The following is a 13046-nucleotide window of genomic DNA, read 5'->3' on the forward strand; positions in this document are numbered from 1 at the left end:
CTGTAAGAGAAGTGGTTCTGTGGAAGTCTGTTCAGTTTGTAGAACTTCCGTACGGATGTTGGTCTAGATTTCAACCAATGAATGTTGGAGGTCCAAAACGTCTGCAGCCCCCTGTATCTCCCCCTTGAAGGAAGCGATTCCTCTGTGGAGTGGGTAGGGGTGAGTTCCACCCAGTGTCTGGGGAGAAGTTCAACTCAATAGCATTCTAAGGTCCATGAAAAGATGTTCTTCATCATAGTATTTGGGTACATCATACCCGTAATACCCATCGTCATGTTGGTCACAACCAGAAGCCAAATGAAGATATAATGGCCTGCATGAAGGCAGGGTACCACATGAGTCGGAATGGTATTGAATCAACTGTATGTGAGGGTGAGAGGGCACAACTTCGGGCAAGTTCATGCAGGATTCGCTTTCAAGCCTGAAAGAACGATTAGTTCCTCCCCTGGATTGGTGCATGGTGACCATCGATGTGTGTGAAGCCGGGATGGAAGCTGGCCCAGGAGTCTGGGCTAACTTTCCCAGCGGAGTAAAGAGGACAGGTGGTGTTGAAAAAGAACCCGCTGATGGTTATCTGACTGTAGACCTCCTCGGGTCCTAGGGCCCACAGGTGCACTAGAGGGAGCCGTAAGGGGGCCAAAGATGTGCAACATGGCCGCCTTTAAGGCCTTGATTTTCTACAGCGTTACCGATAGGCCTGGGAATTTGGGTTGGATCAGGAACAGTTGTGGGATTGGCTCCACCGTAGGAGACCAGGTTCGAGATCAATAGGCACCCTGATTTACATGAGACATCTCCTAAAGAAAGTAGTGGGAAGATGGAGTCAGGCTTCGACTTCTTGTGTTTTTTCTTTGACTCTGACTTACGTCATGACTTCAAAATGTGAAGAGGACCGTTCCTGCGAACAATTTTGAGAGCGGGAACGGGTCCACATCCTCGACCGAGATTGGTCTCTAAACACCATCCAACAGTGTTTGGAGATGTAGAGCTTGGCTTTTTGGTCCCCGACTGCCTTGGGGTACATCCTTGGGCAGTCTCCGGAAGACCTGGAGTCATGCGACGAACCCAGGCACCAGAGAGAAACCTGGTAGAGGTATGTCTCGGGACATGTGTTTCTGACAGTCCCTGCTAGGCAAAAAATCCTGTCTAATGATAGAAAAGTTGAGGGAGTGAGTTCTAGACCTGCGGCTTAAGGCGCAGAACGAAAGAAGCTAATGTAAGCGTGCAGAAAGATAGAAGCTGAAGTCAGCATGTAGGAGTGGCGGTTGCATGTCACTTCCAGATCGAGTCAACGCAGAAGCTGCATATGACGCACAAGGGAATTGCTGGAAAATAATCTCTGTAGCCTGGGGGTATATACAAGTTTAGCAATCTGCGTTTAGAAGTACACATCAGAAATGACTTTTGAAGGCAACTTCCCCAGCTTGGATGGCTGTGAGCATCACCTGCCTGTAGGCTCATTGTATCTATTGGACTGGACTGTTCCCATTGGAGCAGGGTCAAGACTGTTTGGATATGGCTGGGTCCAAACTGCGGTGGTCTGGTGTGCAAAATAGCAATGGACTGGGATGCGGCCCTGAGTAATTACCAGTGGCTGAGATTAATTCAAGCATTCCATCCATCACATTGTGTATCCTACAATACAATATGTAGCATCATTCATCACGTAATACACTAACACCTCACTTGTGTGGACCTGTTATGAGTATATGTTTGCAAATGTGGGGCTGCTAACCCTGTAAGGCTCCAATTCATTCCATGTTCTGAACCTATGACATGCGACTATAATGAAAGCTTGGCAGTTGCATACTTGCGGTCTGGTGTGCAGGCACCCAGCTTCGGTTCTCTTATTTATAATAAAACTAAGGAAGGAACTTTGTCTCCTGGGTGGATCCATTAGGAAGCCCTCTTGAAGCGGGCAGGCAGCACTACAGCCTACCACCTTCTCCCTCACCCCCGTACCATCTTACCTACCCATCCTACACAGAAAACTATTAAAAATTAAAGGTAAACTAGTCGACCTACGTATTAAGCTCCATCATCATGCGCTCAAAATCTAAACGTGTCTTCTCGTCTTCTTCCACTCGCTTCTGGAGGAATGCCTGCATTTCAGCTAACGTTAGAGCATTCTGTTTTACCTGAAAAATAAAAATGAAAAATTATCTTTCCATAAATATTGAAAGAATCACAGAAAATGTTTATGTCACGAGGAATATGAATTAAATGGGAAAGAAATGGCTAAAAGGGAAGTGGTGTGCTGAAAAAGGTTAAAGAACTAGAGGATTAGAAGAAGTAGGGGGGCAGGAGGGGAGAGAGTATAAAAGAGATGACATAAGACAGCATGGGTCAATCTGTCTTCTGTGACATGGAGTATACTCGCCAACCTATATGTCTACATCCATGTGTAGTGTCAACCTCGGACAGCTCGCATACAGGCGCATGACAAGCATTTACAATGCAATCAGTCTCACCTTTGGGACCTTATATACATTTAGCTATGCAGCACATTAGCCTGGGTGCTGAAACATCTAATGTTCTTTAACATGGAGGGAAAGTAAGCACCAAACTGCGTGACACACTAGGTATGGGAACACATGGAGAGAAATATTGCTTTTCAGCAGGAAATGGTATAGTCCAAAGCTCTGTTTTTAATATAAAATCAGGGCCTTCGGTGGTCATATCACTGAAAATACAAGATTTGAAAAAAAATATTATTGTCTACGGGGGCTCATGGAAGACAATTTCTATGGACTGGAATCTAGAGAATGCTAAAGTGATTATGGTATTTCACTGATCTCTTCTCGTCGTTTTCTATTATGGAAGTTAAATAGAGGCAGTTGCCAGAAAAATAAAAAAGAAAGTCCCTCAGCAGAAACCATTTCTGGTATTTTACTGATCTCTACTGGTCGTTTTCTATCAAGACAGTTAAATAGAGGTAGTTGAACAAGCAGAAAGCAATTCTGGTATTTTTCTGACCTCTACTGGTCGTTTCCTTTCAAGACAGTTAAATAGAGGCAGTTCAACAGAAAGAAAAGTCCCTAAGAGGAAGCAGACAAGTCCTAGGGCTGATCTCCAGAGCCCACAAAGTATATGCACATATAAGTATATACTAAAGTATATACAAGAGGTCTTGAATGCTCGACCTAAAAAGCAGTCATCACAGGAACCCATTCCGCGCTAGCCCTAAGAATATGTGGGTCCATCAAAGGGTGCCACCTTGTCCTGTGACATTCTGGCAGCATCGTCTGATGCTGGGCAGCTTACTTTAATACCTGTAAGCACGATGTGACGTTGGGAACACCATGTCACATGAGACTGCATCATGTCATACTAAGCGTCCATGTGTCATACAAGGAAGCAATGTCTGAGGTAACACAGCACTTCGTGATCATGGGCAGCACTGTCATAACGAACAGCACGTTATCACACTGAGCATCAGGGCCCTTTTGCCCTTCAGTGTATTGCACTGGGAAGCATTGTATTATATTGAGCAGCACTGTGCAAAACAGTCTTTTGTTAATGGATATTTTAAGCCAGTTTCGGATATGACACTGGTCATTGTGTTATATTAATTTATTGTAGGGTACTATAGTTGCAAATGGGTAAATGCCCAACACCCTATTTCCATAACACAATCCTCAGACTATCCATCATGAGTTTGCCCTTTAGGTTCTACCGCTCCATAGCTTCATAAAATTATAGAAATAAGCACATTTAAAAAAACAGAAGATCCTTTTCAATACTCTGTTGTAAAGTCAGGAGTTATATATGCTTCAAAGTGTTGTATCTACTAACTTTATAAAAGCTACCCAGTCAACTGGTCTTTAAATTCTACCAATGTCTCTGGCTCAATGTTCTTAAAAACCCACCAACCCATCACCACACCATTTCCCTACAACCACAGCATCAACCCAACTACATTTACATTATAAAGTAGCCAGCCCTTTCCCATTGCCACTATTTGTTCCGTTTGCATTTATACGTTTTAGAATAGTGGCACCCAATTCAGTCTATAAGCACCTACACATGTTTCAGTCGGAGATTTTGCTCTTTGCAAGGACACTTCCCTACTCACTCTTGCAGAATGTTAAAGTTACATTTTGAAATGTTTTCACACTAACTATGCCTTTTTGTGGTAGGCCGCATGACATTTGGGGACCACTAGTTACTTACCTCCATGGCTTGACGGATGCTGCCTCAGACCTTAACACCCCCACGAACAGTCCTATACACAAGCCGATACGCTTGACTGATGCACGCACGGATGAGTCTATACTTCTATAGTTCATGACGAATGCTGTGTGCTAACATGCCTCTATACGTTGAAGTCTGAGAGATATGTTTATTCAAGCTGCTTTGTATCACCCACAAAGCGATACATTGAACAGGACCGCTCTTCATCACAAATAAAATCATCAAGTACATTCAACAAAGGAACCTCTGCTCACCATACTAGAAAAAAATCAAAGGTGGCACATCCTTCTCTGTTCAAGCAGCCAAACTATGGAAAGCTTTACCCCAATCATAAGATCCACAGTTAACTACCGTATCTTCAGAAGACTACTCAAGAGTTGGCACCTCCCCACATAACCACCACACTCAAACATAAATATACAGTATATCCTTGTGTATATAAGCATTTGTTTGGACTATGTGTACCTAGATATGTGCATTAATTTGTATGAATGTGGATAATAGTTATGTTTATAAATATATAGATATTTGTTACTTATGGTTATATTATTCTATGCTTAACATGTAGGTCACTGCCTAAATAAGTACATTTTTAACATAACTATCTATAATTGATTGACTAATGTATTACAAAAAAAACTAATTGTAAAAACAAATAAATTAGCTTAGCAACACTTGTAAGTATGAGTTTATTAAATGCAACCTAAACCTACATATATTACTTTCCTTATACATATATACCTTCAGTCTATTTATCTTTAAGACTTTGCTTCTAATTCAGCATCTCAAAATGCACTACCCTTTGCCTCTCTCAATATATCCTCTACCGCCACTAAATTATCGCAAACCTTATTTTACTATTCTCTCCACTGCACTACCCTATTTCTCACCCTTTACCTCTCTCAATATATCCTCTATCTCTACTCTCTGACTCATCCCAAACACCATTCTACTACTATGATCCCCCCCAAAACTCTTTCTAGACTCTTCCCTCCTCAACCCCTCCTTGCATTATCACAAACCTCTTTTACTCTTCAGATCTTCAAAACAACCCTTTCTAAACCCTTTCCTTGGACTCTTTCCCCTCCACTTCCCATGTTCTCATCCCAAACCTCCTCCTACTGCTGTGATCTGCAAAAACACTTTCTAGACCCTTCCCTCTTCTATCCCTCCACTTGCATGTCTACCACTCAAATGACTAATTCCCCACTAATCCTAACTAGGTTCCAGAGTAGCGTGATACCTGCCAAAAAGCGCTTTGGCACCTCATCAGGGGTAGCAAGCGCTATATAAATGCAAACCCTTCCCTCTTCAATCCCTCGGCTATCCTTTTTCAATGCAAATAAAAATCTCACATGTCTACCGCTCAAATTAATTTCATATCTCCCTATACTAATTCACCACTAATCCTTTCTGGGTTCTGGAGTCACGTGCTACCCACCGAAAAGTGCTTTGACGCCTCGTCAGGGCTAGTAAGCGCTATATAAATGCAATTAGAATTACATTGTCCCCCTGCATGTATCATCGTCATTTGTCCAAAGAGGATCATTTGGTCATCTCTCAGCAAACAGGAAATGTGCACTACAATCATCACCCAAGACATTAAAGCTTCTTCGCCAGCTCCAACAATGAAGTTCTAGAAGCCTTCAACACAATTGCTTCATTTAATAAGAAAATGTGAATCACCAAAAGACACAGCCCATAGCTCTCAGACAACCGATTCACGAGGAGAAGGGAAATTAGAAAACTACAGTGACTGCGGGGAACCACTCTATCTCTAATAACATCAAGGAAACATTATAAGCTTGAAATTATCTCATCTAAAGCTAGTCACCCACATCAATCCCCAACTGATGAATTTACTATACTGACCCAAAGAACAATCCCAATTTGTCAAACACTTTTCTTAATGCCCTACTGTTCAAATCCCTATACAAATCCACGGATTTCCTCAACTTCTCAATCAAAATTATGATAATCAGGAACACAATTTACACAACAGACAATTCACAGAAAGCACTATAACTTCCCCATCTAACAGACAGATGCTGGTTAATTTTACTCTCATAACCAAAAATTGTGTCATCCCAGCTGTTACCATTAAGAACAATTTTCAGCTATTTAGCAAACACTGGTGCATTTCAATAGAGGGCACCTCCCTGGTTCTCTCAAGTCCAGTCAAATCACTGCAAGAAAAAAAAGAAGAAAATCCTGAGATGGTCCTCATAAACTTATTTTTAGGCCTGTATCTAACCGACTTTTGTAAATTTATAGGAAGCCTGTGTTGCTGACTAGCTAATCTTACACGGTGAACAATAAATTCTGTAGGCCTCCTATCAATCTGGCTTTTGGAAAGGATGCATCATCAAAACAGCAACTCTTAAAAGTTTGGGTGATGTTCCCTGCATGATGAATAATGGTGATGTCTGCTCTGCCTCCTCATACTTCTTGAGATATGTGGTGTTCAATATAATTGACCACAGGAAGCTCATCTCAGAGCTTAAATGGGCCTAAAAAATTAGGTCCATTGGTGCTTCTCCTTCCTCATTCTTAATGATCCACAAGCAGTTGTTACGCTGAGCAACACTTCCTATAATTACGTTCCAGTCACTTGAGAGCCCCTCAGGGAGCACTTCATGAAGTACAACTTGTACATGGGACTCCTGAGACTCTTGATAAGCTAGAATGGGTGGAGATTCACCTATATGCAGACAACACCCAATTATGCAGAAAAATAGCATCTCAATTTCACAATTATACACAAATTGATGCAATTAAACTTCAAGGTAAATATAGACAAAACCCAAGTGATCTTTATTAGGAGATTTCGAAAATCCAATTTCAAAATGGTCTGGCTCTCTGACCAGCCACATTGATGATTTCACTCCTATCGAGGTACATTAGGTTGAATCACTAGGTTTATGAACCAATATCCACCTTTCAGCAAAAAAGGATACCCCCACTGCTTCATCTGAAAGATCATATTATGTTATGTGTTTTGGAAAAGCACACTATAACCTGGCACTTGTTTGCGCCCTGCCCTGCCTATGGTAAGCTGGTTACGTGAAAAGCCAGGTCTTCAGCTTCTTGTAGAATTCAAGAAGAGTGGAGGAGGCTCTAATGTGAAGTGGGAAGCTGTTCCACGTTTTAGGAGTGATGAAAGGGAACATCTGTCCTCCTGATCTGGTTCTGTGAATGCGTGGTATGTGTGCAAATAGGAGTCCTGTGGAGCAGAGGTGTGTGGGTGGTTGGTGGAAGGAGATGTGATTGTTCAGGTAGGTGGGGCCTAAGTTGTGTAGTGCTTTGTATGTTTGTGTGTGAGAAGTTTGAAATAAGCACATTTCTGTATCAGGAGCCAGTGGAGCTCCCTGAGGTGTGGTGAAATGTTAGTTCTGTGTGGATTAAGATTGCAGAGATCTGTATTGCTTGTAGGAGGGGGTTGTCCATGATGAAAACTATGACATGGGGCAATGGCTGTTGGAACTGCTCTCTGCAAGGAGGCTCTCTTGCATTTTCCACTACTATAACTCCATGCAAAATGTCTGTGACATTAATATCAGATCCTTTAGCTCCCACCAGGCGTTACCATGATGAAACCTTGGGCTCCAATGCAAGGACAAAATCCTCAGGAATGACTGGGAGGCAAAGAAGATGTGCCCAATCCCCCACGGTCACCCAACTCCCCCCATGTTTTTTAGTACTTTTGGGATCTGCCGAGATTCTCCAGGGGGGCCCACTCAGTGTCACAGTGGATCCAGGTATCCCCGAAACAGTGAAAAAGCTATTTATATTTACTCTTGACCTTGTGAGACCCCCACAAGGCCAAGGTGGTCACGGCTTCCCTACCCTGCCTCTTTAACCTTATTTTTATATTTTCTAGGACTCAGGGAGAGAGAACCAGAGTCCTAGAAAGTATAAACCCTTCAGGTTGTAGGCAGCCAATCCGAATGCGTGCTTTACCTTGCAGATCAACCATGTTTTTTTTGGTCAATCAATCAGATTTGCTGGATCCACATCTCTATTATATATATATAACATTTTACCTTGATTTCTAAAAAAGTACTGAATGCCTTTACACAAAAAGCATGCTTTCCAGACCAAGATCTAGCTTTCTACCGAATTTGGTGTAATTTAGTTCTGCCATTTTTGCTGTATCGCTGTTAAAATTTCTTATAGAAAATTGCATGGCAAAAATTTATTTTGGGATGCCCCCTTTTTCTCGCCCCTTGTTTGACAGATTACACCAAAACTTTCCAGGAAGTAGCTGAGGTTGATGAACTTTAAAAAAAAAAAAAAAGTTTTGTGAAGATTGGTCAAACGGCGTCAAAGTTCTTTTTCTGTTCAAAGTATTTTATTTATACTTTTAATAAGAAGAACAACAATACATATGAAGAAAACAGAGGGGTAGTAGCAAAATAAAATAAAGTATCAATAGCATTGTCAAGATATGCACAACAACATGACACATATATGTTATGAATTAAGATTGGGGATTAACATCAGTTGTAATTAATATCAAGGGATTGTAATGGAAATGGCACATAGATGAGTAGAAGAGGTATAAAGTGAGAGAAGGAAAGAGATATGGATTTTGAAAGGAGCAAGTCAGTGATGTATGCATGTTGCACATATCGATAGGAGTGTTTCTGACGTGGCATCTGAGATAAGTAGGGGTAAGGGATAGGACGGAGGGGAGGAGTCATGTGATTCAAGGGGGGAGATTTAACAAGCTAGTTAGAGGTGGTGATGGAAGACCCTGTGGCCAGGGGAAGGGTTGGCGGATTACCCACTAGGATGACAAATTACGTATAAAAAGATCTAGCGTGTCCCAAATACGTTGGGAGGTTACAGGGCAGCTTTTGGTGTTAGATTGGATTATGTGCGAGCTTCCCACATAGGTAACCCAGGCCCACTAGGTATGATATGATAAGTTGTTGCTAGCTTTCCAATCGATCAGTATTAGTTTGATGGCGATGGTGAGTAGTGATGCAAGGGTGGAGTTACAGATTTTGGCCGCCATTGTTGCATCTAATGCAAGTATGGCAGATATAGTGTCTTGAAATATTGGACGGGACTGGGAGTAAGGGAATAGTGACATTGCTAAGCATAGACCAGAGTGGGAAGGGGCGGCAAATGGAAAGTTCCATGCAATTCCATATGGCTTTCTTTAGCTGGTTAGTTTCCAACCACTTTGAGCCTTGGGATGTTAGGTAGGCAGTTTGGTAGGTGAACCAGTTGGGAAAGTGCAACGCCGTAGTTTTCTAGATGTTCTTAGTATTTTAAGGCTAAATCTGGGTTTTTTGTTCTCCCATAGGAAGTCTGAAATAGCTTTGTAAAATTTAAAAAAGAAGTCTGGGGTGAGTGGAGTAGGTAACATCATCGATAGAAAGTTAGTCAGTGAAGAAACCTTCATTTTTATAGTATCAAATGTCGCCGACCAGGATATATACTTCGGCGACAATGTTGACAAAATCTTTTTTTATTTAGGGTTTTATTTTGATTGGTGGACAAAGACTTGGGGAGGTTTTTACAGCACCAGATCCCAAGGTATTTAATGGTAGACTTCTATTGGAAGTTGGATAAGCCACTCATTGAAGGGTGACAGTGGATGTTTAAGGGGCGGATCTCAGTCTTGTCCCTATTGAGTGAGTATCCTGAGAATTTTGACAAATGATCTATATTGAATAGAATCACAGATATAGCAAGCTCCGGGGATTCTGTAGATATCAGAATGTTGTCTGCGTATGCATCCATTTTATAGGGTGTTGCCAACGGGATGGCAATTTATTGATTATCAGGAGAAAGGGATCAATGGCAAGTAAGAAAAATAGTAGGGATAGGGGACACCCTTGTCGGGTTCCCTGTTGAAGTGTAAAAGGTTGTGATAGCTTTCAATTGATTCTAAGTCTGGCGGAGGGGTTCGGATATAGGGCCATGGTCATCGTGATAACCTTGTTCCCCATGGAATGTCTGGAGAGAACAACTTCCAGGTATGGTCAAGAAACTTTGTCGAAAGCCTTCTCTGCATCTAGGGCTATGGCCGCAACCGAAAGAGAAAGCAGGTTGGAGGCTTTTTCAAAGATGTGGGAGAAAAGGCGGATGATGTCACTGGCTAGGCGTCCTTTGATAAAGCCAGATTGAGTGGGATAAACTAGTTTGGGAATCAGTGGGGTAAGGTGGTTAGCAAGGATTTTTGCATACATTTTTCCATACACGTTGATGAGAAAAATAGGTCTAATGTTTTTGGGGTCTGAGTGGTCTTTTCCATCTTTGGGGATAACCACAATGGTTGCCTTGGATGCCCAAGAATGAACCAAGGGTAGCAAAGTGGGAGAGGGCAATCTCTAATGTGGTAATAATTGCGGAGGCAAAGGATTTATAAAAGTTGATTGGGAAACCGTGTGGTCCTGGTGCTTTGCCAGATGGGATGTTTTTGATGACTTGAGAGATCTCATCTCTAGTGACTGAATTAGTTAGCGTGATTCAATCAGAGTCGGAGATGCACCATTGATCTCTGCACCTTGTGGCAGGCACCTTGTGGTGCCTGCCAAAGGGTGCAGGGATGTAAGCGGTACAAAAGGGGGTGGTGATGGACGGAGCATCAGAACCAATCAAACACTCACACCCAGTCAACAGATCTGGGTTTGATCCATCACCGTTCTTTATCCCACTCTGCCACCCCAGTTCAGACATGGCCATATGCAAATCAGTCTGACCCTGTGCCTCAAGGGAACAGTCCAGCCCGAACTGCCAAGCCATGCCTTCCCTGGACCGGAAACAAGCTTCCTAGGACCGGTTTCTGGCATTTCAGCCGTCTTCAGCCAGGCTTGCTTGAATCCAGTGGCAAAGTGAGCAAGGGACTCACGTCTGAGCATACCCTGCCAACTTATGGCGAACAAAGCGGTACAAAAGGGGGTGGTGATGGACGGAGCATCAGAACCAATCAAACACTCACACCCAGTCAACAGATCTGGGTTTGATCCATCACCGTTCTTTAGCCCACTCTGCCACCCCAGTTCAGACATGGCCATATGCAAATCAGTCTGACCCTGTGCCTCAAGAGAACAGTCCAGCCCGAACTGCCAAGCCATGCCTTCCCTGGACCGGAAACAAGCTTCCTAGGACCGGTTTCTGGGGTCTGAGTGATCTTTTCCATCTTTGGGGATAACCACAATGGTTGCCTCGGATGCCCAAGAATGAACCAAGGGTAGCAAAGTGGGAGAGGGCAATCTCTAATGTGGTAATAATTGCGGATGCAAAGGATTTATAAAAGTTGATTGGGAAACCGTGTGGTCCTGGTGCTTTGCCAGATGGGATGTTTTTGATGACTTGAGAGATCTAATCTCTAGTGACTGGATTAGTTAGCGTGATTCAATCAGAGTCGGAGATGCACCATTGATCTCTGCACCTTGTGGCAGGCACCTTGTGGTGCCTGCCAAAGGGTGCAGGGATGAACACAAACTCCCATTTCTTTACGGGAGCTTGTGTTACGGCTGGTTTACAGCCGTAACACAAGCTCCCATAGAGGAATGTGAGTATGCGACCGCACCATGTGTGGTCGCAGTGTGATTGGGTCCCGTTTACGCGATGTTGCATTCACCTGACATCGAAATAAGCCACTATGTATTATTTCAGTTGAAGTTTGTGTTTTCTTTTATGTTCATCTTTGATCGACTGGATTAAGTTAGAGTTATGTTTAAACTTTAGGTAGGCTGCCAGAAATCTTCTAGCTTTATTAATGTAAAACAATGTTTTGCCTTGTTGGGCATGAACCCAAAAATGCACACATTTACTGACTTTGGAGTTGAATTTGTATTTAAGCCGCTTTAGGAGTGTCAGGGTAGTCGAGTCAATCAATCAATCAATTAAAAACTTTATTCGGCAGCAATGGAGGAGCCCTAAAAGTTATTCACAAAAAGAAAAAGATAAAAACATTTTACATCATAACAATTAAAATTAAAATTTGACTAGTACACTCAGCTAAAAAAGATAAAATATCTCGTATAGTACCAAATTGCAGCAGCATATCTCATCAGTGCATTGAAGTTCGTACTTTAAAAATGCGCCTACATTAAAAGATACTTCATCATATGTAAAAGTAATAAGAATCTAAAAGTTGGTCTGTGTTGGTTTAGGTTATACCCGTGCTTCTTTAGAATAGAGGTTAAAAACAACTTAGACAATTGCGAAAAAAAAGATTAAATGAAGCATCGTCACACAGGCAAGATATGGATTAAAGATGCTGTGTATAGCCAGGAGAAAGCATAACAGGTACTTAATGGTGCCTGATCTAAAACGAAATAAGAGTGAACGTTCCCATCAGATGCGGGCAGTCTGTAAATAGTTATTGATGTTATCAGTGACACATGAGTCCAAATATCTTATGACCGTTTGACATGTCTGGAGGATCTTGAGCCACTGGGACTCCTCGAGATGGAAAAAAGCCTTGGCCACACTCCTTTTACTTAGTGAAACACAGGTCGAGAGATCCTGGAAAAAAAGTAGTTGAGTCATTATTCTGCCAATAGCTCTGCTCTATAGCTTTTATGTTTGAAATCTACTGGTCTAGGGATGACTTAAGTTTATTTTTGCCTGACATTCGGTTTATGATTTTGCCTCTACAGTAGCATTTCAGGGAGTCCCAGTGAGTAACTGGAAATGCCAGAGTTATGATTAATCTGAATGAACTGGGTTAGTATATCACAGAGTTCCCTGACCGCAGACGAGTCTTACAAGATCTCTAGATTCATACGCCAGGCCTTTGACTTCTGTGAGGTAGGAAGTAGCTGGAGATGTACTGAAATGGCTGCATGGTCCAAAATAATGATCGGCTCTATGGATGCGGAGGTGGT

General features: G+C 42.3%; 1 protein-coding gene across 1 annotated transcript in view; it reads right to left on the reverse strand.

Moving 5' to 3' along the window:
• The window catches only part of CFAP43 (cilia and flagella associated protein 43), a 638428-nt gene that overhangs the window by 64932 nt on the left and 560450 nt on the right, over positions 1 to 13046 (reverse strand). The window contains exon 33 of the mRNA XM_085607024.1: positions 2026 to 2138. Within this exon, the coding sequence (XP_085463150.1) occupies positions 2026 to 2138 (113 nt within the window). The remainder of the gene's footprint in view (positions 1 to 2025; positions 2139 to 13046) is intronic.

The sequence above is a fragment of the Triturus cristatus genome, chromosome 1_2, assembly GCF_964204655.1.
Source record: "Triturus cristatus chromosome 1_2, aTriCri1.1, whole genome shotgun sequence".
In the NCBI taxonomy this organism is placed as follows: Eukaryota; Metazoa; Chordata; class Amphibia; order Caudata; family Salamandridae; genus Triturus; species Triturus cristatus.